The sequence below is a fragment of the Perca fluviatilis genome, chromosome 3 (assembly GCF_010015445.1).
Source record: "Perca fluviatilis chromosome 3, GENO_Pfluv_1.0, whole genome shotgun sequence".
NCBI lineage: Eukaryota > Metazoa > Chordata > Actinopteri > Perciformes > Percidae > Perca > Perca fluviatilis.
The window spans coordinates 44,631,085-44,653,537 of NC_053114.1; the positions used below are offsets into that span (position 1 = coordinate 44,631,085).

Below are 22,453 nucleotides of genomic sequence, written 5' to 3' on the forward strand. Positions count from 1 at the left end.
GCTCCCCGGTGGATTCACAGAGAGAAGAAAAATAATCAGACGCAGAAGAACTTCTGTCATTTCTTTCTTGGTTTCAGAGTCCTCAGACACACACACACACACACACACACACACACACGATCTAACGGTGGGTCTCTACAGTATCTGTTGGTGGATGTACTACATCGTTGACCCATTTGTGGGGTTTTCATACGACTTTATGAGAAGGATTTCACCCCCCCGACAGCTCAGAGTTTACTAGTCGAGACGTACTGTGAATTGTTTGGAGGTTTTTCTTTTACCTTTAAGCATTTTGAAGATGCTCCAACAAATAAGCAAAAAAGACCAACCTAGACACTGGCAAAACATTTCTTTTGCAGAGCTCAAAGGGTTAAATTACAGAAATACAGAGCCCCCCTGGTGGTGTTGGGGGGGGGAGGGGAAGGATGATGTGGAAATGTGTGTGCTTAACTTAGCAAACGATTTAGTGGACTTCACACTCGGTTTCCTTTGTCAACTATATTCGCACATCCAAAAATTCTTCCGCGGGGGTACGTTGAAAAATTAGGAAGAAAAGGGAAAATCCAGCACTCTGCTCTTGCCGCAGCGTAACCACTAATTAAAGAAAACTAACAAGTTGGTCTCTCTGGACCTTCGTCAAGAGTACTTGTAACACTCTTCTTCCCTTTCTTCCAAATCTGCGTCCCTGAGGAAACACACTAAACAACACATCTGCATTCAGAACATCTGCAGCTGACTGTGTGAGCTCTGCTAACACAGCGCTTCACACCTTCTCCGGCACATCGCTGACCAGATAAACACTTCTGACTGATGAAGACGATTAGTCTTTTTCCACACTCGGTGTAAGAAGGAAGAGATGGAAAGAATAGCTTTGTATGCAGCCCCCTCCCCCCGTCCCCCCCCCCCCCCCCAAACACCTTCCACCGACGCTGCAAAAAAACGCACCGACTTCAAAGGCAGCGGCTGACACGACTGCAGCGTGCAGAAACAGGCTGATCGGGATTCACAGCAGTTAAATGATAGTTCACTTTAATCCTGGGGGGAAACTTCACCTGAACGCACGCACGCACGCACGCACACACCATCAACATATAGCTGCTGCGTTTATCAGGCATCATCGCTGCAGTTACACAGGAAACTGTAAGAAACAAGACAACATGCCGTTACACACCGGGACGTTTTCTTCCAGCGATTCATTTGCACGTGATTTAATTTGTTTCCAAAACTTTGTTGATTTTTCTGAGCTCTCGCACCACGAATAAAGACATCAACCAAGAAAGGTTGTGTACTTTACTGATGAGGACCATAATACGACAAAACGGAGGCTGCTGTGCAAAACACAGACTGTACAGAAGGCAAACCTTATTGCTGACTCAGGCCTCCTGCAAGCTGGCTGAGTGGCGTGGCGTGGCGTTTCTGCTGCGTGGCGTTTTCTACGTCTTTACACACCAGAAAGGTGTCTGACGCGGCGCTGCTGCTGCTGCTAGCCTTGTCTGGACACATGGATGTTTCCCATAAACATAACCATAGATATATACTGATCTGATTACAAAAAAGACAACGTCGGCAGTATTGACGGCAAAACAGGCTCCAGAACATTTCCTTCTGGATTGACAGGTGCAATATTTGAAAATCGATAATTATTTATTGTAATTTTTTTTTATTATATTTATATATCTGCATTTATGTCAAGACCTCGAGACTTTCAAACATGAAAATGTCATTTACTAAATGTATTTGTGTCTAAATGACATATAAACATCTTTTCCTATTCAATTTTGCCTGGAAACGCTTCCAACACGTTTGCGTGTCGCGTGAAAAATAGGCGTCGGTTCTATTTCTAGCAGGCAGTGTGCAAGCTCTAACCTGTTAACATGGGAGCCCAAATAAAAAAACAAACAGACACGCCACGCAGCTGACACGCTCACGCCAACCTCACGCCACGCAGCCAGTGTGCAGGAGGCCTAAGGCAGCGTTTCCCAGATACCGTTTACTCAGAGTAAAAGGAAACTCAATAAATAGCTTACAGTAGCTCCCCTCTATTTTCCCCTGGGCGCATGTGCGCTGTCATTCATGTGTCCAAGTCATGGTAAGTGTCCATTGTCCGCGTTGTTTCCCCGCTTCCCATTCATTTCTATGGAAGAAGCTGTGCAATGCATTCTGGTAGCGTCGCGGGGACTTTGGAGAAGCGCTGTGTCGAGTCGCCAGCCAACTTTATGCAAATGAGGAGCGTCTGGCTCTCAAAATCTGACGAAAATATACAGATACTAACTTAATAAACACAGGATTGTTCTGTAAAGTACTTAAAGTAGAGACAATAACATCTGTGAGTCGGGCAGCGAGAAGCTCCCAGCCAGAACACAGCACAGATGCCCCCAGTGGAAAATAGGGGGTTAGTTTTAGCTTTTCTTACTTCGGCTTACCAATCATGTTCAGACAGCACAGGAGCAGATGGGGCTCGAGTCTCCAGAGCTAACCCTGTAACTTAAAGGTGCTCTAAGCCAGTGTTTTTCAACCTTTGTTTGAGTCGCGGCACATTTTTTACATTAAAAACATCCCGCGGCACACCACCAACCAAAAATGTTACAAAATGACCCATTGTAGCCTAATACAGTATATATAATGAAGATTTAGTCTCTCAATGTGTTCATACTCACTTAGTGTGAAACCTGGGCCTGTTTAGAAGCTGATATCCTGGCAGGAACTGAAGAAAGGCACACACAAAGCTCTTCCTCGACCGCTCTCAGTCGCTCTCTTTTTCATGCTTGAGAAGCTCAGCTCACAAAGATATGTTGTGGAAAATGGGAGCAATGCTGAAATAGCTCTGTTTGCCAGAATGGGGAACTCCTTGGCAGCAGTCAACCAAAAACTGTCCAAAGGTAGATGAGCAAAGCTTAGCTTTAAACCACGGTCTTGTCTCAGTTCAGTTAGTCCCTCCTGCTCCTGTAAAGTCATGTCCTTTCCAAAAACTGCTCCTGAGCTAAATGGGTCCCTAACCCAGTCAAGGCATTCAGTGGAGGTTGAGGGGAAATAAAATGACAACTTCTCCTCAAGAGTTTTCAAATGTTTACCTATTATCTCACACAGTGCAGCAGTGTTGACATCTCTTTGCCATTTCTGGGTGAGTGGGAACAGCTTGGCATTTTCCAGATGTTGTTGCCAGAGGTGCACCTTTGAACGGAATCCATTCATTTTGTCTGTGCTTGTGAGGAGGTTTTCATTTCGGCCTTGCATTCGTGTGTTCAGTTCATTCGGATGCTGAAATATGTCTGCCATGTATGCCAGCCTTGCACACCACTCATCAGATGCAAGCAGCTTTACGTCATCGCACCTCTCATCAGTCAGAAACACTTTAAGTTCCTCCCGCAGCTCATACACACGGGCCGCGCGACAACCATCGGACCTCCGTGTGGAGCAATAAGGCTTTATGCTCCGCTCCCATTTCTTCACATAAAGATGCAAATATGCGGCTTTTCAGAGGTCTGGTCTTGGCGAAGTTTACCATGTGCACGACATCATCCAACACAGGAGCTAGGTCTGCTGGTAAAGTTTTGGTAACAAGTGCCTCGCGGTGCAAAAAACAGTAACAATAACATCTGGGTGTCTCTCTTTCACTCTGCTAACGAAGCCTTTGCAGCGCCCGACCATGGCTGCTGCTCCATCAGTGCAGACACTCGTGCAGTTTTCCCACTTAAGTCCTCCTTGTTCAAGATATTCTGTTGTGAGCCGAAACATTTCCTCTCCTGTTGTTTTTTCTGGCAATGACTTGCAAAATAGGAAGTTTTCTCTGACGGAGTCTCCATCCACAAAACGCACATTGGCCAAGAGTTGAGCATGTCCACTAATGCCCGTAGACTCATCAAGTTGCAGTGCAAATTTCCCACTGATGCGTATCTTTTCCAAAACAACACAGTCTATGTCTGCAGACATGTCAGAAATACGTCTGGCAATTGTGTTATCTGAGAGAGGGACTCTGGCTACTTCTTTAACCGCGTCAGGGCCGAGCATCTCATTCACAATGGCTTTGCAGGCAGGTAATATTAATGTCTCTGCCACAGTGTGTGGCTTTTTTGATTTGGCTACTAGTTCATCTACTAAGTAGCTAGCTTTGAGAGCTCTATCAGACACATTTGTGTTTTTTCTCATTAACGTTACCTGTTTCTCAGTATGTTCACGCAGGCGGACAAAATAGTCCATGTTCTTGTTTTGAAGTGACGAGTGTTTGGTTTGGAGATGGCGTTTAAGCTTGCTTGGGACCATGGCACTGTTGGATAGCTTTTCCTCACACACCAAGCGTAACGGACTCGGAGCAGATCCCCGGTGAAAGTAAATCCTAAAGAAAGATAACTTTCGTTGTATTGCCTCGAGCTCACTGTTTTTGCTTTCTTTTGACCACCACTCGTACTAGGTTCTTCATCTGGGTTAGAATTGTGTCCAGTGCCCAGATCAGAATCTGCATTTTTCCTTTTTAAAAATGTATCCATCGCTGTTGCAGGCTTACATTAATGATCTCGGCCCTGCTGCTGTCACTGCCACCTTTCGCGCATAATTCTATTGTCTTAAATCAACAAGGTCATTATTGCGCTATACTGGCACCTGCTGACACGGAATAGTATTTAATTGCTCTGCCAGTCATCATATTGCAGGCACAGATGCGCAACAATGGCAAATTATTTGCAGTAACTCAATAAAAAAAATTTCCCACGGCACACTGGACGATCTCTCACGGCACACTAGTGTGCTGCGGCACAGTGGTTGAAAATCACTGCTCTAAGCGATGTCATGCATTGTTTAGGCTACAACATCTTTTGTCACATACAGCTAACATCTCCTCACTATCTGCTAAGTGAGGAGATGGTTTTTACAGTGTGTTCTGTAGACAACCCAGGCTCCACAAACTCAAACAAAAACAAACTGTGACAACCTGCACCACCAAACATAACAGTCTTCCAGCCAATAACCTACAAGAAGGATTTGGGGGTGGGAGTTGGGGGTTAGTGCGCGAGGGAGGGAGGGACTTCACCCAACATCGCTTAGAGCACCTTTAATTGCGTGTAAATACACGTTATTGATTATTGGGTCTTCAAGCACTTAAAAAACTAAATATGATTTCCAACTGGATTTCCTTACTTGGAGAAATGTTTACAAGGGCATCGTTGCTGCAACTCTAAAGGAATATTACACTTTAATTAGCAAGGGTGGGGTGAAATGATTCAGATTTTTACATTTTAATTAATTGAATTGATGAATAGATGTTGAATATTATTAGAAAGTGCCGCAGGAAGCAGGTTGTAGATAAAGAAAAGTTTCAGCAGTGAGAGTTAACGTGGGACGAAGAGTCCGACAGCGTGATGCGTTTGGGATCTCGGCTGTCAGTCGGACGGATCGACCTCATCATTTCATCATTAAAGGCTGAACCTTTGATGCTATCTGGAGCTGAGAGTGATCGTCCTGCAGCTTCTCCTCAGCCGCTTCATTCTCTCTGCAGTCACACGGGAGGAAATCACCACATCATACTTCACATTAACTGCGACAAAAATAAACCTACCAAACTACTGACTCCGTTATCACACAGACTCAAGTAAAGTACAAGTACCTCAACATTTGTACCTAAGTACAGTACCGGAGTACGTTTGTACTTTGTACATTTCACCTCTGGCACTAAGCGGTGACGTATGAAAAATATCAAAGCTGTTGTGACTGCATGTGACACGAGGGAGAGAGTGGAGGCTGTTTATTCGTTAACGTAACAAATGTTGAGCGTGAGTCAAACACTCGTGTTTCCAGCGAGAGAACACACGTAGCGAGCGGGGGGGGAGAGAAACCTTCTCGGTCTTGCCTTCCTCGGCTGCTCCGACTCACCGCTTCTCGCCATCTGGACTCTCTGAGCAGAGTCCAACCGGGAGTTGGGTCTCTTTAACTGCTAATTGATATCTGCGGTCAGGTCAGCCACCTGTCGGGGAGGAAGGTGGGGGGGAAGGGGGGGGAGAGAGGCAACCAGCCTTCAGGAGTACAAATCTTGTAATGTTGCCTGGAATAGGCCGAATCACCATTGTTATATCCCTTGTGTTAACCCTAACCCTAACACAAGGGTTATGTACTTCCGTTTACTTTGTTGAGAATTGCTCTCTAAACCCTGTCTCTTGTAAAGTAAGTAAAGTTTATTTCTAGAGCAAATTTAAACACAGTTTAAGCTGACTAAAATGCTGTACAAAAATGTGTTTTTGACTTCTGTATTCATTGTTTGTTTATTTCATATTCATGTTTTATATGTTTATGTATGCACCAGATACCGATGCACAAGGCGCCCTTTAGTATGTGTATAGGACGCACTCATGGATGTTTCCTTTCCGTGATCTGCGGCCCGCTAAATCTTCCCAGCAGTGTTTCCCCCCCGCTGGCCCGGACACTTTACACTGTGGTGACATCACAGGATTTTAAATCACTTTTCTTGCCTCAAAGGGGAAGTTTCTCAAATGTAAAAAGGCCATGTATTAAAAATTCAGAATAGAAATAGTCAGCACTGACCCTGTTTGCATTTCAAGGTGTCCTGACAGCAGTTTTACAGACTTCTCTTTTAAAAAGGTGGCCTATGGGGAAAAGCAGCTTATTTCTTCCTGAACATCTGATCGCAGATAAAGATTCTCACACATAAGATACATTTTTCGTGACTCTTCTTGTCTTTATCAGGGAGCAACGAGGTGCCGCCACCGCACAAGGGAGCCGTCAACACGCTAATTAACAGCTTTCTTCAGACCAGAGCAAGAGGCACTCTGGGTAATTATCATTAGAGCTGAGTAATTCAGCTCATCATGCACGAGGAAGAGGCGCTTGTTTGGTAAATAACCTGAGGTGCAAATACAGCAGAAATGCTCACAAGTCTCTGAGCTAGAGCCTGAATCTCAAGTCTCTGAGCTAGATCCCAAATCTCAAGTCTCTGAGCTAGAGCCTGAATCTCAAGTCTCTGAGCTAGAGCCTGAATCTCAAGTCTCTGAGCTAGAGCCTGAATCTCAAGTCTCTGAGCTAGAGCCTGAATCTCAAGTCTCTGAGCTAGAGCCCGAATCTCAAGTCTCTGAGCTAGAGCCCGAATCTCAAGTCTCTGAGCTAGATCCCGAGTCTCAAGTCTCTGAGCTAGAGCCCGAGTCTCAAATCTCTGAGCTAGAGTCCAAGTCAAGTCTCAAGTCTCTGACCTGCAAGATCCGCAGTCTTTGCCAAATCTTTCTCAGTGATATTATGACCCATTGTCTTAAGATGTGCGATGGTGTCACACTTAAGTCTTTTCAAAGTCTTTTCAGAGTCTTCTAGTGGATGGTAGGCATAAATATAAAAACCTTGGAAGATCCAGCCTGAAATGCATGCAAACCTCCTCAGCATCCGGACCGCAGAGCCTCCACGGACCTGCTGGCCAAAATAACTTCACACACACCAACATAGACGAACTCTCTGCTGCATTCTGAGCACATCTTCACCCAGTTTTTGAGACACTTTAAACTGGGTCACACGTTCACATTCAAACTTCTCTAAAAGTGACAAAAAATGTTAATGTAAAACTGATCTGAGGTCTGAGCAGAGCTGCAAACGAAGCTCGGGTAAACCCAGAGCGGCGTGTTAGGGGGGGGGTTAGGGTTAGATGCAGTGCATCGCGGTCAATGGGGAACACCATCTAATGTGACCTTTGACCTGAACGGGTTTGTGAAGTTCAGCTCTGAGATGTATCAGTGTTTCCTTTAGGATTTTCTTTAGCAGTGGGGGCAGGTCTGTCCGAACACCTCCCTCCCAACAAATACATTTATTCACCTCTATTCACACACAATGAGGCATATTTTCAGTTGTGATTGAACTGTATTTTTTGAGGAACTATAGGGCACTTAACACTTAGAACGGACCCACAGCGGTGACGTTTTTGGTGGAGCTGTTCGTTTAACAGTCGACTCGGAAGAAAGCGAACGTTTTGACAATAAACTCCATCAACACAACAGTATGTGGAGTTAAACTGGACGGGCCCAATATTCTCTGAATAGTTCTACTTGTTGTTAAACTGGACGGGCCCAATATCCTCTGAATAGTTCTACTTGTTGTTAAACTGGACGGGTCCAATATCCTCTGAATAGTACTACTTGTTAAATTGGATGGGCCCAGTAACCTCTGAATAGTTCTACTTGTTGTTAAACTGGACGGGCCCAATATCCTCTGAATAGTACTACTTGTTAAATTGGACGGGCCCAGTTACCTCTGAATAGTACTACTTGTTAAATTGGACGGGCCCAGTTACCTCTGAATAGTACTACTTGTTAAATTGGACGGGTCCAATAACTTCTGAATAGTACTACTTGTTGTTAAACTGGACGGGCCCAATAACCTCTGAATAGTTCTACTTGTTGTTAAACTGGACGGGCCCAATATCCTCTGAATAGTACTACTTGTTAAATTGGACGGGCCCAGTTACCTCTGAATAGTACTACTTGTTAAATTGGACGGGCCCAGTAACCTCTGAATAGTTCTACTTGTTGTTAAACTGGACGGGTCCAATAACTTCTGAATAGTTCTACTTGTTGTTAAATTGCAATGTGAGCGGTAGCCATTATGTCGGCAGGATCATTAAAAAGGCAACCGCGACTACATTTTTTGTACAGCCCTATTTCTGATACCGTGGTGGCAGAAATTTTGCCATGGCGGGCCACCACTACAAAATCAACATAGAGGAAACACTGGATGTATGCTTGCTTTGTTTAAACCTTTGTGTGAAAAGGAGATTATTCAGAGATTATCAGAGCAGGAAATCAGTTCCAGCTGGCCAACAAAATCTGAGTTTGAAGCATTTTGGGTTCTACTTATAGAACAAGGAAGTGAAGCTTTAACTTTCTTTACTTTGTGAATGACTTGAGTCTTCAGAGGAGTCCTGTTAAGGTGCTGACACATAGAGCCGATAATTGGCCGTGGGACAGTCTGGCGAGGTCGGTGACTCAAGTCTGTTCGGTGTGTTCCATGCCGTCGTCAGTCCGAGGGGCCGTCGGCCTTCATTTTGGCCGACCTGACGTATCATCGGCAGGGGTGGGCACTGCCGGCAGTCGGACTCAAATGACCCATCTGATTGGTGGAGAGCTAACCCGATAACGGGGAGCGGGATGAGTGTGACTAGAGTCTCTCAAAATCTGACGAAAATCTTTTAAACTGACCTTTGGTGAACTATTTGAGTACAATATGAGATCGGATTCTGAATGAGCCGCCATGACAGTCTGGCTTTGAATTTCCGGAGAAACCAGACCCATGTGACGCGTTCGTCCAATCAGCTGCCGGTTTTCATTTTTGGGCGACAATACAAATTAGTGCCACCCGCTGTTATGGAGACGTATTACGTCTCGTCTCTTCGGTGTGTTCTGAGGAACTTTTTGGACCAACTCGGGGAGATTGATCAGCCTAATTGCCTTTTCTGCCGACGGTTGGCCGTCTGGTCGGTGTGTCTGCAGCTTTAGGATGATGTTGACTTAGAGACATACATGCTTATTCTGAAGGCAGGAGAGAGTAGGGCTGCTTTATTATGGAAAATAGCCTATATATTTTTTTATATTTGTTTTTGGAGCGAAGGGAAGATACTGGCGTTGTGGGGCAGACGGAGCATTGGGGGGGCATTGCCCCACTATCACAACCTCTGTCAAATCCAACTGATTCTCACATTTGTGTTCTCACATACAGCTTCTCCGATTAATGTTAGATAAGTTAAGTATAAGATAAGATAAGATAAGATAAGATAAGTTATAGTACATGCACGCTTGATAACAAAAAGGACCAGACTTTTACTTGGCTGCTATTTTTCTGACCAGATCTAAACAAAGATCCTCATTCATTACTTCATCCAGTGTCTTCAACTTGACAAACCTGACACAAGGTCGTTTCCACCAAAATGGGAAAAAAACAAAAACAGGTTTTCATACATCTCACTGAGCAACCGGGAAGAACCTTCATTATTCACCAAAACCAGACGAGGAGAGATGATATGACCCCCAGACTGAGACACTCTTAAGAGAAGAAGATAAAGGTTCAGATTTATTGTTAATAATGATGCTGAAACAGACTGGAAGAAAAGAAAAAGAAAGAACGAGGAGATGTGTGGGTGAGACGGAGAAACCTCGGCGGAGAAGAATAACAAACAAACTGACGTGAAGTGAAGACGCAACAGCATCAGAACTGTGTGAGGACAGAACCACTGCAAGGGCAAGGAGAACAAATAGAAAAACTAATCGCAGACCTGGAGTGTCTGTCTGTGTTCGCTTCTGTAGTTCCGTCTTTGTCAGGACAGCCTGGTCTCACAGAACTCCGTGAAATGATCACGAACTGTTAACAGCTCATTACGTAGTGGTGGGATGGGAATTAGGGCTGTGCAATTAATCAAAATTTAATCGTGATTATGATTTCGGCTCCCAATGATCACAACAACAGAATAATCGAGAAAAACAATTATTTAGCTCATTACGTTTTACAAGTATATTCTTATTTTCTCGTGTTCTGAATGAAAAAATAAAGTTTTAAGGCAAGGTTTTAAGTATTAAGGCAAATTTCACAGTGTATGTGGTTTTTTTTTACTGTTGATTTATTTAACTTTTTACACTGTTTTTTAAGTGCAATAATTGCAACATCTTTCCAGAACTCAACGAGTAATCGTGTTAAATTATAGTGATTTCAATATTGACCGAAATAATCGTGATTATATTTTTTTACAGAATCGAGCAGCCCTAACGGGAATTCTGTGTGGCCGCCACGGAAAACAATGCCAATGTAAAGTCCATGAGAAGATGACGTAGCATTAAGAGCGACTACGGTAGCGAGTAGTACGTAAGGCCGAAATTCCGCGTAATGAGGTTGGTTGGTTGTGGGGGGGGGGGGTCAAACAACACAGGAACCCACGACCTTTTCCTGAACCCAACCGTCCCGTTCTTCCTGCGTGTCACAGAAACGTAAGCCCACCCACGACTTTTTCCTTAATTTAAGGGCCTGTGTTAATTTCACAGAATTCTGTGAGATCAGATTGGTCAGGACCAATAACAGTTTTAAAAACGTCACTTTTAGAGAGTGAAAGTATTTTAAAAAGTGGACAGTGAGGGCAATTTTGAAAAGTGGGACCATTTTCAACATTTCAGTTCAGACAGTTTTTGGTAAGTAAGAACATTTTTGGAAAGTACACAATGTTTGAAAGGTAGGAGCATTTTTTAAAGAAGCTCGATTATATTTTTTAAAAGGGAAGTCATTTTACTAATATCATTTTCCACCCAAATCTGCCTGTATATAAGTTTTTTTAAATGCAGGTAAACCCGCAAAAAACAGGCGATAAACTTCTGACTTTCTGTTTTCTTCTGTGTCTCTTTCGATGTCACGAACGCGCCGTAAAAAAAACACGGATAGTAAACAGAAAGCGACATAGAGGCCAGTGACAAAGTTAGGGGTTAGGGGTGCACGATTCAGAAAATGTCACGATTCAATTCGATATCGATTTTCAGGCACAAGATTCGATTCAAAAATGATTCTCAGTCATGCAACCCTGTAGGTAATGGTAAATATTTAAAACACACAAAACAATGGAAGCTAAACATGATGCTCTACATTTGTCCTGTTAGCTTTGGACCAACAACACAACAGTTCCAGCAGTAACCTCACCTTTACGGTACAAACAACATCTCAGTCTCAGCTGCAAATTGAACAAACTGTGTCCCCCCTCCCTCATTGTAAATGACCGGTATCTACCAGTACGAATGACAACCGGACCGATTTCAGTGCCTCATTTCAGCGCCAATTAAATGCCTGCACTGTCCTCTGGTGCTCCGAAACGGAAGTTGCAGGCAACAGAAGCATCGCCGCACGTGATGCTATAGTTAACACTACACTTGGCAGCAGGTAACGTTAGCCTACCGTTAGCTACTAGCTGGATTAAACACGCTTAGAATGCTGACAGCTTAACTATCTAACATCTAGCTGTATTTCACTGGAAAGGATTCAAGTCAAGTCAACTTTTAATTTAATTTATTTTATTTAAACAGGGACAATGCACAAGTTAAAATTAACCTTGTATAAGAACAAGGAGAGATGCATTGTACCAGGTTGTAGCAAAAGTGCTATTTTCTGCCCGTAGTCCCTTGGCAGGTCAGTAAAACAATAAATATTCAACGCAAGTGAAATACAAAACATCAGAATATACAATTTTACAACCACAGTCACACCTAATTTACAATAAAAACTATCATGGGCTCAATCATTACCACTTCCTAATACCAGTCCACCCACCCCTTCCCAACAAAGCTATGCAATCAAGGTGTACAATTGTTGTGACAGTAACCATTTTTTTGTCAAACTGGAAAAGGTTTGAGGATTTGTACATGTAATAAGGTGTGTGAGGACTGGAGACTATTCGACTGACTTATGGCCACAATAGAAAAGGATGATTTGCCAAACGAAGTTTTGCGATTGGGAATACTACACTCTCCTCCAGTGGCTGACCGAGTGGCTCTTGTTTTTTTCTGAGTTGAACTTTTGTTTCAATTCTGCAATATGTGCCAGACATACAGAGCAATTGAAAAATACTGGGATGTCCAACAGTCTGCAGCTAAAGACACAGAGGAGACTAGCTGACATTTGAGACACCATGGATACGGCTAGAGAACCAACACCGACAGGACACAACGCTGCATTCATTTGCTGTCTTTATGCTGATTGAACGGTGTATCCTTGGACCTGTGAGGTTAGTTTTATTATTTAGTCATTATTTATCCGTGCCACCGCTCCTCTTCTTTGACTGAACATCTCAGAATCAGAGTCACAGTATCTGAGGCTTCCTCACAGCTCTAAGACTCAATGGGATTTTTTTCCTCTCCTTCTAGAACAGATGTTACATAACAAACGACTCTGCTCTGACAAACTCAATGAAGCTCGATTGTCTCTCTCTCTCTCTCCAGGCAGCATTGACATTGACTGTGAGAGCTGCACACTGGAGACGTCAAAGTTAACTGCACTTCCCTCATTGGTATTAATTATGTGTGACAAACAAAAGACATATGTACTTCTTCTTTAAGCAGAGCAGGGCTGCACCTCACCAATACTTTAATTAGTGAGTCAATGAATAGGGCTGTAAATCCCACGTTATATCACGATATGATATTATATTGATTCTTAGGACAGCGATACAATATTTACTGATATCACAAAGTCTGCCACGATACGATTTCGATTCAGTTCAGTGGCCTGCGACAGATACGAGATGATACATAGGTTTACACAATCATGGTACATTTATATACATACATATTACAAAAGGAAACGAAAATATGATTTGACAACTTCATTACCAAGCTCTTCCAGACATTTAAATTAAAAACAAACTAATATTTTTAAAAAGAATAAATATAAGGTGGGAATTTAAAGGTCCCATGACATGCTGCTTTTTGGATGCTTTTATATAGACCTTAGTGGTCCCCTAATACTGTATCTGAAGTCTCTTTTATATAGACCTTAGTGGTCCCCTAATACTGTATCTGAAGTCTCTTTTATATAGACCTTAGTGGTCCCCTAATAATGTATCTGAAGTCTCTTTTATATAGACCTTAGTGGTCCCCTATACTGTATCTGAAGTCTCTTTTATATAGGCCTTAGTGGTCCCCTAATACTGTATCTGAAGTCTCTTTTATATAGGCCTTAGTGGTCCCCTAATACTGTATCTGAAGTCTCTTTTATATAGACCTTAGTGGTCCCCTAATACTGTATCTGAAGTCTCTTTTATATAGACCTTACTGGTCCCCTAATACTGTATCTGAAGTCTCTTTTATATAGACCTTAGTGGTCCCCTAATACTGTATCTGAAGTCTCTTTTATATAGACCTTAGTGGTCCCCTAATACTGTATCTGAAGTCTCTTTTATATAGACCTTAGTGGTCCCCTAATACTGTATCTGAAGTCTCTTTTATATAGACCTTAGTGGTCCTCTAATACTGTATCTGAAGTCTCTTTTATATAGACCTTAGTGGTCCCCTGTAATACTGTATCTGAAGTCTCTTTCAAGAAATTCAGCCTCATAAAGTGACATTTTCATGCCATGGGACCTTTAAAAATGAAAGTGCATCTTAAAGATGACGATTCCATCGATAATATTGGATCATTGAGAATCGAATCGATATATCGATCCACACCGAGGTATCGTTGCGCCCCTTTCAATGAAATTTCAAAAGAAAATGACCAAAGGTGACGTCTTCAGATGGCTTGTCTTGTCCAAACAACAAAAGGAAACAAACGGCAAAGAAAAGCAGCAAATTCCTCTCATTTGAGAAGTTGGAACAGAACTGAACATTTGCCATTTTTTTCACAGCTTTTGCTTCTTCTTTTTTTTTAAATGGCTGAAACAATGAATCAATTTAAAAAAAAAAATACTGACTAGTCTATCAATCAACTTATTGATCGGCTCTACTACAGAGCAGGAAAACAAAGCACAAGATCAGAGGAGAAAAAGCTCGAAACTCAATGCATTAATCATCAATGCACACGACCAATCAAGCTAAAGATCCCTTTAGATAAAGTCTTTTGAGTTCTTCTCTTCATCATAAAGGCACACTATGTAAAGTAGATGAAAAAGCATAACTTGTATTTTGGTATTTTGGGAGGGTTGCCAGGGATTTCTGGCATTTCCACTCAGGTTTTTTTTTTTGTGCAAATAGAAAATATGGAAGCGGATGGAAACGCACTTAGTTAAAGTGTAACGTGATTGTATCTTTCTGTGATTTTTTTTCGATAATCGGTTCTGTATAAAATGCTCTAAAAAAAATCTTTACAATTATAATTTCCCAGAGTCGAATCCAACCAACAGTCCAAACCCCAAATATATTAATTTTACTTAAATGAGATATGACAAAGAATGGCATCAAATCATCATGTTTGAGAATCTAAAACTGTGACATGTGAAATGTTTGGCATTTTGCTTGACATGTTACATGTTACAAATGATTAGTTGATAATGAAAATAGTTGCCAGTTACTCTTCCATTAATCGATTAATAATTCCACTTCCGTGTTTTGGTACAGTCGGTTTTCACAACTGTGAAAATGTGAACCGTACCGGAGTACACGTGATCTGTACTCGAGACCACGGATCCAACAACCGTGCCCGCGTACGGTACGCAGCATTCACACTGATCAAACGAACTGGACTTCTGGGTCGAGTGTATTTGGCTCTGGGCCCAGGTCCCTGATGTAACAGCCCCCTTACTGCGTTATATTACACTGTATTTTTATATTTTGGCACCTGCCTCCTGAATTGTGTTTTCCTTTACATAAATAAGATGTTTCCACTATAAATTGGTGCATTAAAATGTATAAGAATGCAGCCAACAAAGTGTTTGACGCTCAATATGTCATGAGGGACTACCCTCAGACCCCCCGGTTAATATGTGTGCCCCCAAAAGACCCATTTTGAGCCAAGAAAAAACCCTGGTCAAGGACCCCCGAACTGACACAACTTAGACCACGGACACCCATTTGACGAAGAAGATTTTTGTTTACAGTTGAATCCCATGACCAAAATAGTCATACATTCTGTCACTGTGTTACTTTACTTATGGATGAAGTTATCGTGAAAATAAATTCCCCACTTTGGGAACCAATGGTCTAAAACTTCATCACATGCTGGAGCATCAAGATTCACCTTAACCAGTAAAAACGCCAGTCACGTATTCAACTCGTGCATTTATTAAATGAAAGTTGAAGTTGAGTTGCTCCAGCTGAACAGTCAGCGGCTGTCAGGTCTCTCTCTGTCCGACTTTAAGGGTCCGCCTGAGGCTCCACAAACTGCTGGAGGTTTAAAGCATAGACAGTATATAAACTGGACCACCAGATCCCGTGTCTCTGGACAGAGACCAGTGTGTGATATCAGAAGTCTCTTTCCCGGTGCTGGCTGAGCGTTACTGAGCAGCCTCCAACTGAGCTTGAAGACGTAGATGTGACGTGAGCAACCTGTCTGAAAGTGGAGGGGGGGGGGGGGGGGGGAAAAAAAAAAAAAAAAACAGAAACAGACGGTGTGGGTATATGTAAGGAGATAACATAGACACAGGCTAATTACTGATCACTAACATGCTAGTTAACATTAGTAATTAAACTTAAACAGCTATCTCCAAAAGTCCAAACTGCCTGTGAACTTCTCCTGTACTATACGGTAATTCCTCTACTGTGTGACAGTAAGTCTCGTGGTTATGACCCAATCGTTAGCCTATTTTTATAAAAGCGTCTGCTACGGAGCCATAACGTGAGGTACAAGGTAATGGAGCCTTTTATACATTGTCGTGTTTCTTTAGAAATAAACAACGGACAAATAGAGTCTTTAAACGCTTCAGATGTAAAGTTATTCTCTGTCAAAGTGACGTCAAAATGAATGGGAGTCAATGGGATGCTAACGGGAGGTGATGGCTTGGTAGCATCAAAATGGCGCCATAGGAGGTTTGAGTTCTGAAGCGAAGCTTACCCCCCTTGGTTTTAAAGGGGCGCTACATAGTTTTGGCAATTTCTTTGCTGTTTTCTGGCTTTTTGCTTGCAGGTTTCTCTGTAGAGCTCCCCCTACAGCTTTGGAATAGATATTTAGCAACACTGTGCTGTTTCCTCCTTCTCTGTTCCTCCGACAATGCTTTCCTAGCTATCTGTTTCTTTTTTGCCGGCTCAGCCGTGACGATAGTGTGAAAAACTCCATCTCTACCTTGTTCTTATAGCTAGTCGGTTCCTGTATGTGTGCAGTGGCGTGAAGCAGTTCGTTACATGGCGAGACCTGATATCACGCCATACTTCCTAGGGGGGAGTGAGACGACCACCATTCAACCGGAAAAAAAGTCATATAGCCATTACAGTGACTCCGAAGCTAAATTAAAGCTAAATAAAGAAAACTGCATAGTTCCCCTTTAAACGTTGTCTGAAACAGTTTGAAGTTGCTGCTGCAGCCTGACAGCCGACACATTCCCCTGCTGGTTGATTCATATCAGAGGTGGAAGAAGTATTCAGATCATTTACTTTGGTAAAAGTACTAATATCACACTGTAAAAATACTCTATTTCAAGGAAAAGTCCTGCATTGAAAATGTTACTTCAGTCAAGGTATGTAAGTATCATCAGGAGAATGTACTTAAAGTATTAAAAGTAAAAGTACTCAATGCAGAACAATCCTCCCATTGTAGAAAGAGTAAAGGATCCAACCAGCTGTGTGTTTAATGGTCTCATCATCTCAGCTGGACTTGTAGGTCGTTATATTGTTGGCTAGTTTACTTTATAATAAAACATCAGAATTTTTGTGTGCACCACATGTTTCTTAATATGTAAAGTAACTAAAGCTGTAACAGATGAATGTAGTGGAGTAACTAAAGTAACTAGTAACTAAAGCTGTAACAGATGAATGTAGTGGAGTAACTAAAGTAACTAGTAACTAAAGCTGTAACAGATGAATGTAGTGGAGTAACTAAAGTAACTAAAGCTGTAACAGATGAATGTAGTGGAGTAACTAAAGTAACTAGTAACTAAAGCTGTAACAGATGAATGTAGTGGAGTAACTAAAGTAACTAGTAACTAAAGCTGTAACAGATGAATGTAGAGGAGTAACTAAAGTAACTAGTAACTAAAGCTGTAACAGATGAATGTAGTGGAGTAACTAAAGTAACTAAAGCTGTAACAGATTAATGTAGTGGAGTAACTAAAGTAACTAGTAACTAAAGCTGTAACAGATGAATGTAGTGGAGTAACTAAAGTAACTAGTAACTAAAGCTGTAACAGATGAATGTAGAGGAGTAACTAAAGTAACTAGTAACTAAAGCTGTAACAGATGAATGTAGAGGAGTAACTAAAGTAACTAGTAACTAAAGCTGTAACAGATGAATGTAGTGGAGTAACTAAAGTAACTAGTAACTAAAGCTGTAACAGATGAATGTAGCGGAGTAACTAAAGTAACTAGTAACTAAAGCTGTAACAGATGAATGTAGCGGAGTAACTAAAGTAACTAGTAACTAAAGCTGTAACAGATGAATGTAGAGGAGTAACTAAAGTAACTAGTAACTAAAGCTGGAACAGATGAATGTAGAGGAGTAACTAAAGTAACTAGTAACTAAAGCTGGAACAGATGAATGTAGAGGAGTAACTAAAGTAACTAGTAACTAAAGCTGGAACAGATGAATGTAGAGGAGTAACTAAAGTAACTAGTAACTAAAGCTGTAACAGATGAATGTAGAGGAGTAACTAAAGTAACTAGTAACTAAAGCTGTAACAGATGAATGTAGAGGAGTAACTAAAGTAACTAGTAACTAAAGCTGGAACAGATGAATGTAGTGGAGTAACTAAAGTAACTAGTAACTAAAGCTGGAACAGATGAATGTAGTGGAGTAACTAAAGTAACTAGTAACTAAAGCTGGAACAGATGAATGTAGAGGAGTAACTAAAGTAACTAGTAACTAAAGCTGTAACAGATGAATGTAGAGGAGTAACTAAAGTAACTAGTAACTAAAGCTGGAACAAATGAATGTAGAGGAGTAACTAAAGTAACTAGTAACTAAAGCTGTAACAGATGAATGTAGAGGAGTAACTAAAGTAACTAGTAACTAAAGCTGGAACAGATGAATGTAGAGGAGTAACTAAAGTAACTAGTAACTAAAGCTGGAACAGATGAATGTAGTGGAGTAACTAAAGTAACTAGTAACTAAAGCTGGAACAGATGAATGTAGCGGAGTAACTAAAGTAACTAGTAACTAAAGCTGGAACAGATGACTGTAGCAGAGTAACTAAAGTAACTAGTAACTAAAGCTGGAACAGATGAATGTAGCGGAGTAACTAAAGTAACTAGTAACTAAAGCTGTAACAGATGAATGTAGAGGAGTAACTAAAGTAACTAGTAACTAAAGCTGTAACAGATGAATGTAGAGGAGTAACTAAAGTAACTAGTAACTAAAGCTGTAACAGATGAATGTAGAGGAGTAACTAAAGTAACTAGTAACTAAAGCTGGAACAAATGAATGTAGAGGAGTAACTAAAGTAACTAGTAACTAAAGCTGGAACAGATGAATGTAGCGGAGTAACTAAAGTAACTAGTAACTAAAGCTGGAACAGATGAATGTAGTGGAGTAACTAAAGTAACTAAAGCTGGAACAGATTAATGTAGCGGAGTAACTAAAGTAACTAGTAACTAAAGCTGTAACAGATTAATGTAGTGGAGTAACTAAAGTAACTAGTAACTAAAGCTGTAACAGATTAATGTAGCGGAGTAACTAAAGTAACTAGTAACTAAAGCTGGAACAGATGAATGTAGTGGAGTAACTAAAGTAACTAAAGCTGGAACAGATTAATGTAGCGGAGTAACTAAAGTAACTAGTAACTAAAGCTGTAACAGATTATTGTAGTGGAGTAACTAAAGTAACTAGTAACTAAAGCTGTAACAGATTAATGTAGCGGAGTAACTAAAGTAACTAGTAACTAAAGCTGTAACAGATGAATGTAGTGGAGTAAAAAGTCCAATATTTCTCTCTGAAATGTAGCGGAGTAGAAGTAGAAAGTGACATGAAAAGAAAACACTCAAGTCAAGTACAAGTACAGCTTAACATTTGTACTTAAATACAGTACTCTGGTACATGTACTTAGTTACATTTCACCACAGGTTAATATGAATGTAAATCCCGCTGAAGGCTTACCTTTGCTGGAGCCGGAGCTGCTGTGTCTCCTGGCCGGAGTCGGGTGCTCTCCGCCCCGCAGAGTCTCCAGTCTCGCCGGCGTCTCTGTGAGCAGCGTAGCGGGCTCAGAGCCACTGCTGCCTGGGTCGCTCGCCGAATCCTGCGGGGAAGACTCCATCCATGCACCGAAAACGAACACAATATCCTTCAGTAGTAAGCGGTTGTCAAAAATATCAGAACTGGTAACGCCAAACCCAGCGAACAGCCCGCGGTGCGATGTGTTTAGACAGCCGGAGAGGCGCGGCTGCGGGGCGGCTGTCAGGTCGCCGCTGTGAGCGCCGTTTGGATGAGAGGAAGCCGGGCTGAGAGAGAGGCAGGGCGGCGCTGTAGAGAGCTGGGCTGCCCTCCCTAGAGGCTGAGATCCGGACAGAATTCACTCTGCACACTTTCAAATCTTTTTAGGGTTTTAACAAATCAGGTCTAAAGAAAACCAAATCAAAACATGTAATCCCATTGACAAATACTGATCATTAAACAAACTGCTTCTGTAGGCTTACTTCCAGGGGTGCACTCCTGCTGTGCATACTGTGCCTGAAATCTATACTGCAACGTATTGGTCGATTAGTCGATTAATCTGCAATTTTGGTCCTAGTCAACTACTTATTATTATTATTCAGAAGTTACTAGAAATAAGGTCCTTGCACACTGAGTCAAACATTTTCGTATCTGTCATCTTAAAACCTTGCACACTGAGTCTGGTGCGTATTAATTAAATCAGTTTTGAGGGAAATAACGCTAAACAATATGAAATGGAGTCTTGACACCGCCTACCAAGAGCCTGGGTCTGTCCGAGGTTTCTTCCCAAGAGGGAGTTTTTCCTCGCCACTGTCGCGCTGCTTGCTCTTGAGGGAATTACTGGAATTGTTGGAATTGTTGGGGCTTTGTAAATTATAGAGTGTGGTCTAGACCTACTCTATCTGTAAAGTGTCTCGAGATAACTTATGTTATGATTTGATACTATAAATAAAATTGAATTGAATTGAATTGAAGCAGTGCTGATATTGTTGTCCTTTCTCTTTTTAAAAAGAGCTGAGGAAATAAATGTTGGGTCAATCCAATCGTGAGATTGTTCCACCTCCTTATCACAGAGCTGCGGGACATCTATTCAGAGTTTACTTCAGGATGTCACTGGCTCACGATGATAGCGATACTGGAGACACATTAAAAAGAAGATCACTAACCAGTTTATCCCAGTCAGAGGCTTACCGTATCTGAAGGGTCAAAACACCTCAAAATGTCTGCTACGGAAGAAAATTGAACCCAATCCTAATTTTTTTATGACAGAATAAGATTTCAAGGTAGTGTGTTAGTCTATATCGACGATGTTCAACTTCCAGGACTGCTCCGTTGCCGCCAGAAATTCCGCTGGATGTCCCTCTTTTAGGCCGGATGTCCGTCCCCTTCCTCTGTCTCTGTGTTGGCGTTCTAACCTCCGGCTGATTTGTGAGGACTATGGTTAACTGCTCCTCAGATCTCTGCAGGGTAAATCCAGACAGCTAGCTAGACTATCTGTCCAATCTGAGTTCTCTGTTGCACGACTAAAACTACTTTTGAACGTCCACATGTTCCACCAAAACAAGTTCCTTCCTGAGACTACTTAGCAGAGGCACCGTGGCTCCGTCCGGAGCTTAGGCAGGTTTGGGGATGGGTCAAACGACTTTCACCCAGGAGCCTGGGGATCATGTCCCGTTCTTGTCCTGGGTGTCACTGAAACGTACATTTTGTAACCCCACCGACCATCTTTTCCTAAACCTAAATGCACCGTTCTAGTTAAAAGTAAATTTTTTTAAATGACTCCAATAGTGCGTTCCATTTGTACTCATGGCTGCTCCGTGCATTAACATTTGAGAACGCTGTAGTAACGTACGGTTATTAGCACTTCTGTGTCATTTATGTCACACTATATCAGTTGTACATGCAGTGCTGTCCATCTTCTATCTGTGGACATGTTGTTACGCTGTTTGAATGCACACAAAAAAAGAGTGTAATGCGTTGTTATAAAATGGCATTGCTAACATGGCTAGAGCTAATGTAAACACTGAAAATCCGACTTGTAAATTGAACGCATTCAACTCGGGTGGGACGTCATTTCCAGCTTCGGCTTCTGAGTTGCGAGGTAAATGCAACGTACTACAAGTCAGTCAAAAAGGGACTTTTTTGCGTCAGGCACCTGACCAAGCGTTCCTTTTTGACGCGCTGGGAGTGATAATATGCTGAAATAATAGTTGCTGGTTTTAGTTGGACTCTCCTGCAGCCTCCCTCTGCTCAGTGAAACCTGCCAGCTGTGTCTCTACCTTTTCATCATCAGCTTTTTTTCTACCACTAATTTCCTTTTGCCAAAAGCTGCACAGTGCCTGGAACATTTAAAAAAAAAGAGAGAGAGAGCATATTGCTCCAGATTTCATCACTTTAATTAGTTCAGATGAAATAAAAGAGCTGAATATGATGATTATTTAGAGTCAGTTGGCAGCCGTCGTTAGCCTGCAGTGAAAGGCCTCAGGAGCGCTCGCACTTGACTCATTTCAATGGAAAGAAGCCGTGCACCTGCTTCAAACTACTGCTCCTTAAAATCTGCTCTCAGATCAGAGGAGTTACACTTTTGGAGTTTATGCATCAATCTGGTATTCTCCATATATCCATAAAGTCTGATCTCCTCAACATAGAGACAGTTTTCTTTTTCGGAGAATCCAACTCTTGTAAAACAAGCAACAAAGGTCGGAGGTTACATTCACTCCAGCGA

General features: G+C 41.9%; 1 protein-coding gene across 1 annotated transcript in view; it reads right to left on the reverse strand.

Moving 5' to 3' along the window:
- LOC120556176 (nuclear receptor ROR-alpha A-like) overlaps positions 1-19,846 on the reverse strand; it is a 117,508-nt gene extending 97,662 nt beyond the window's left edge. The window contains exon 1 of the mRNA XM_039795598.1: positions 19,675-19,846. Coding sequence (XP_039651532.1) covers positions 19,675-19,831 — 157 coding nt within the window. The 5' untranslated portion in view covers positions 19,832-19,846. The remainder of the gene's footprint in view (positions 1-19,674) is intronic.
- Positions 19,847-22,453: the final 2,607 nt, after the last annotated feature.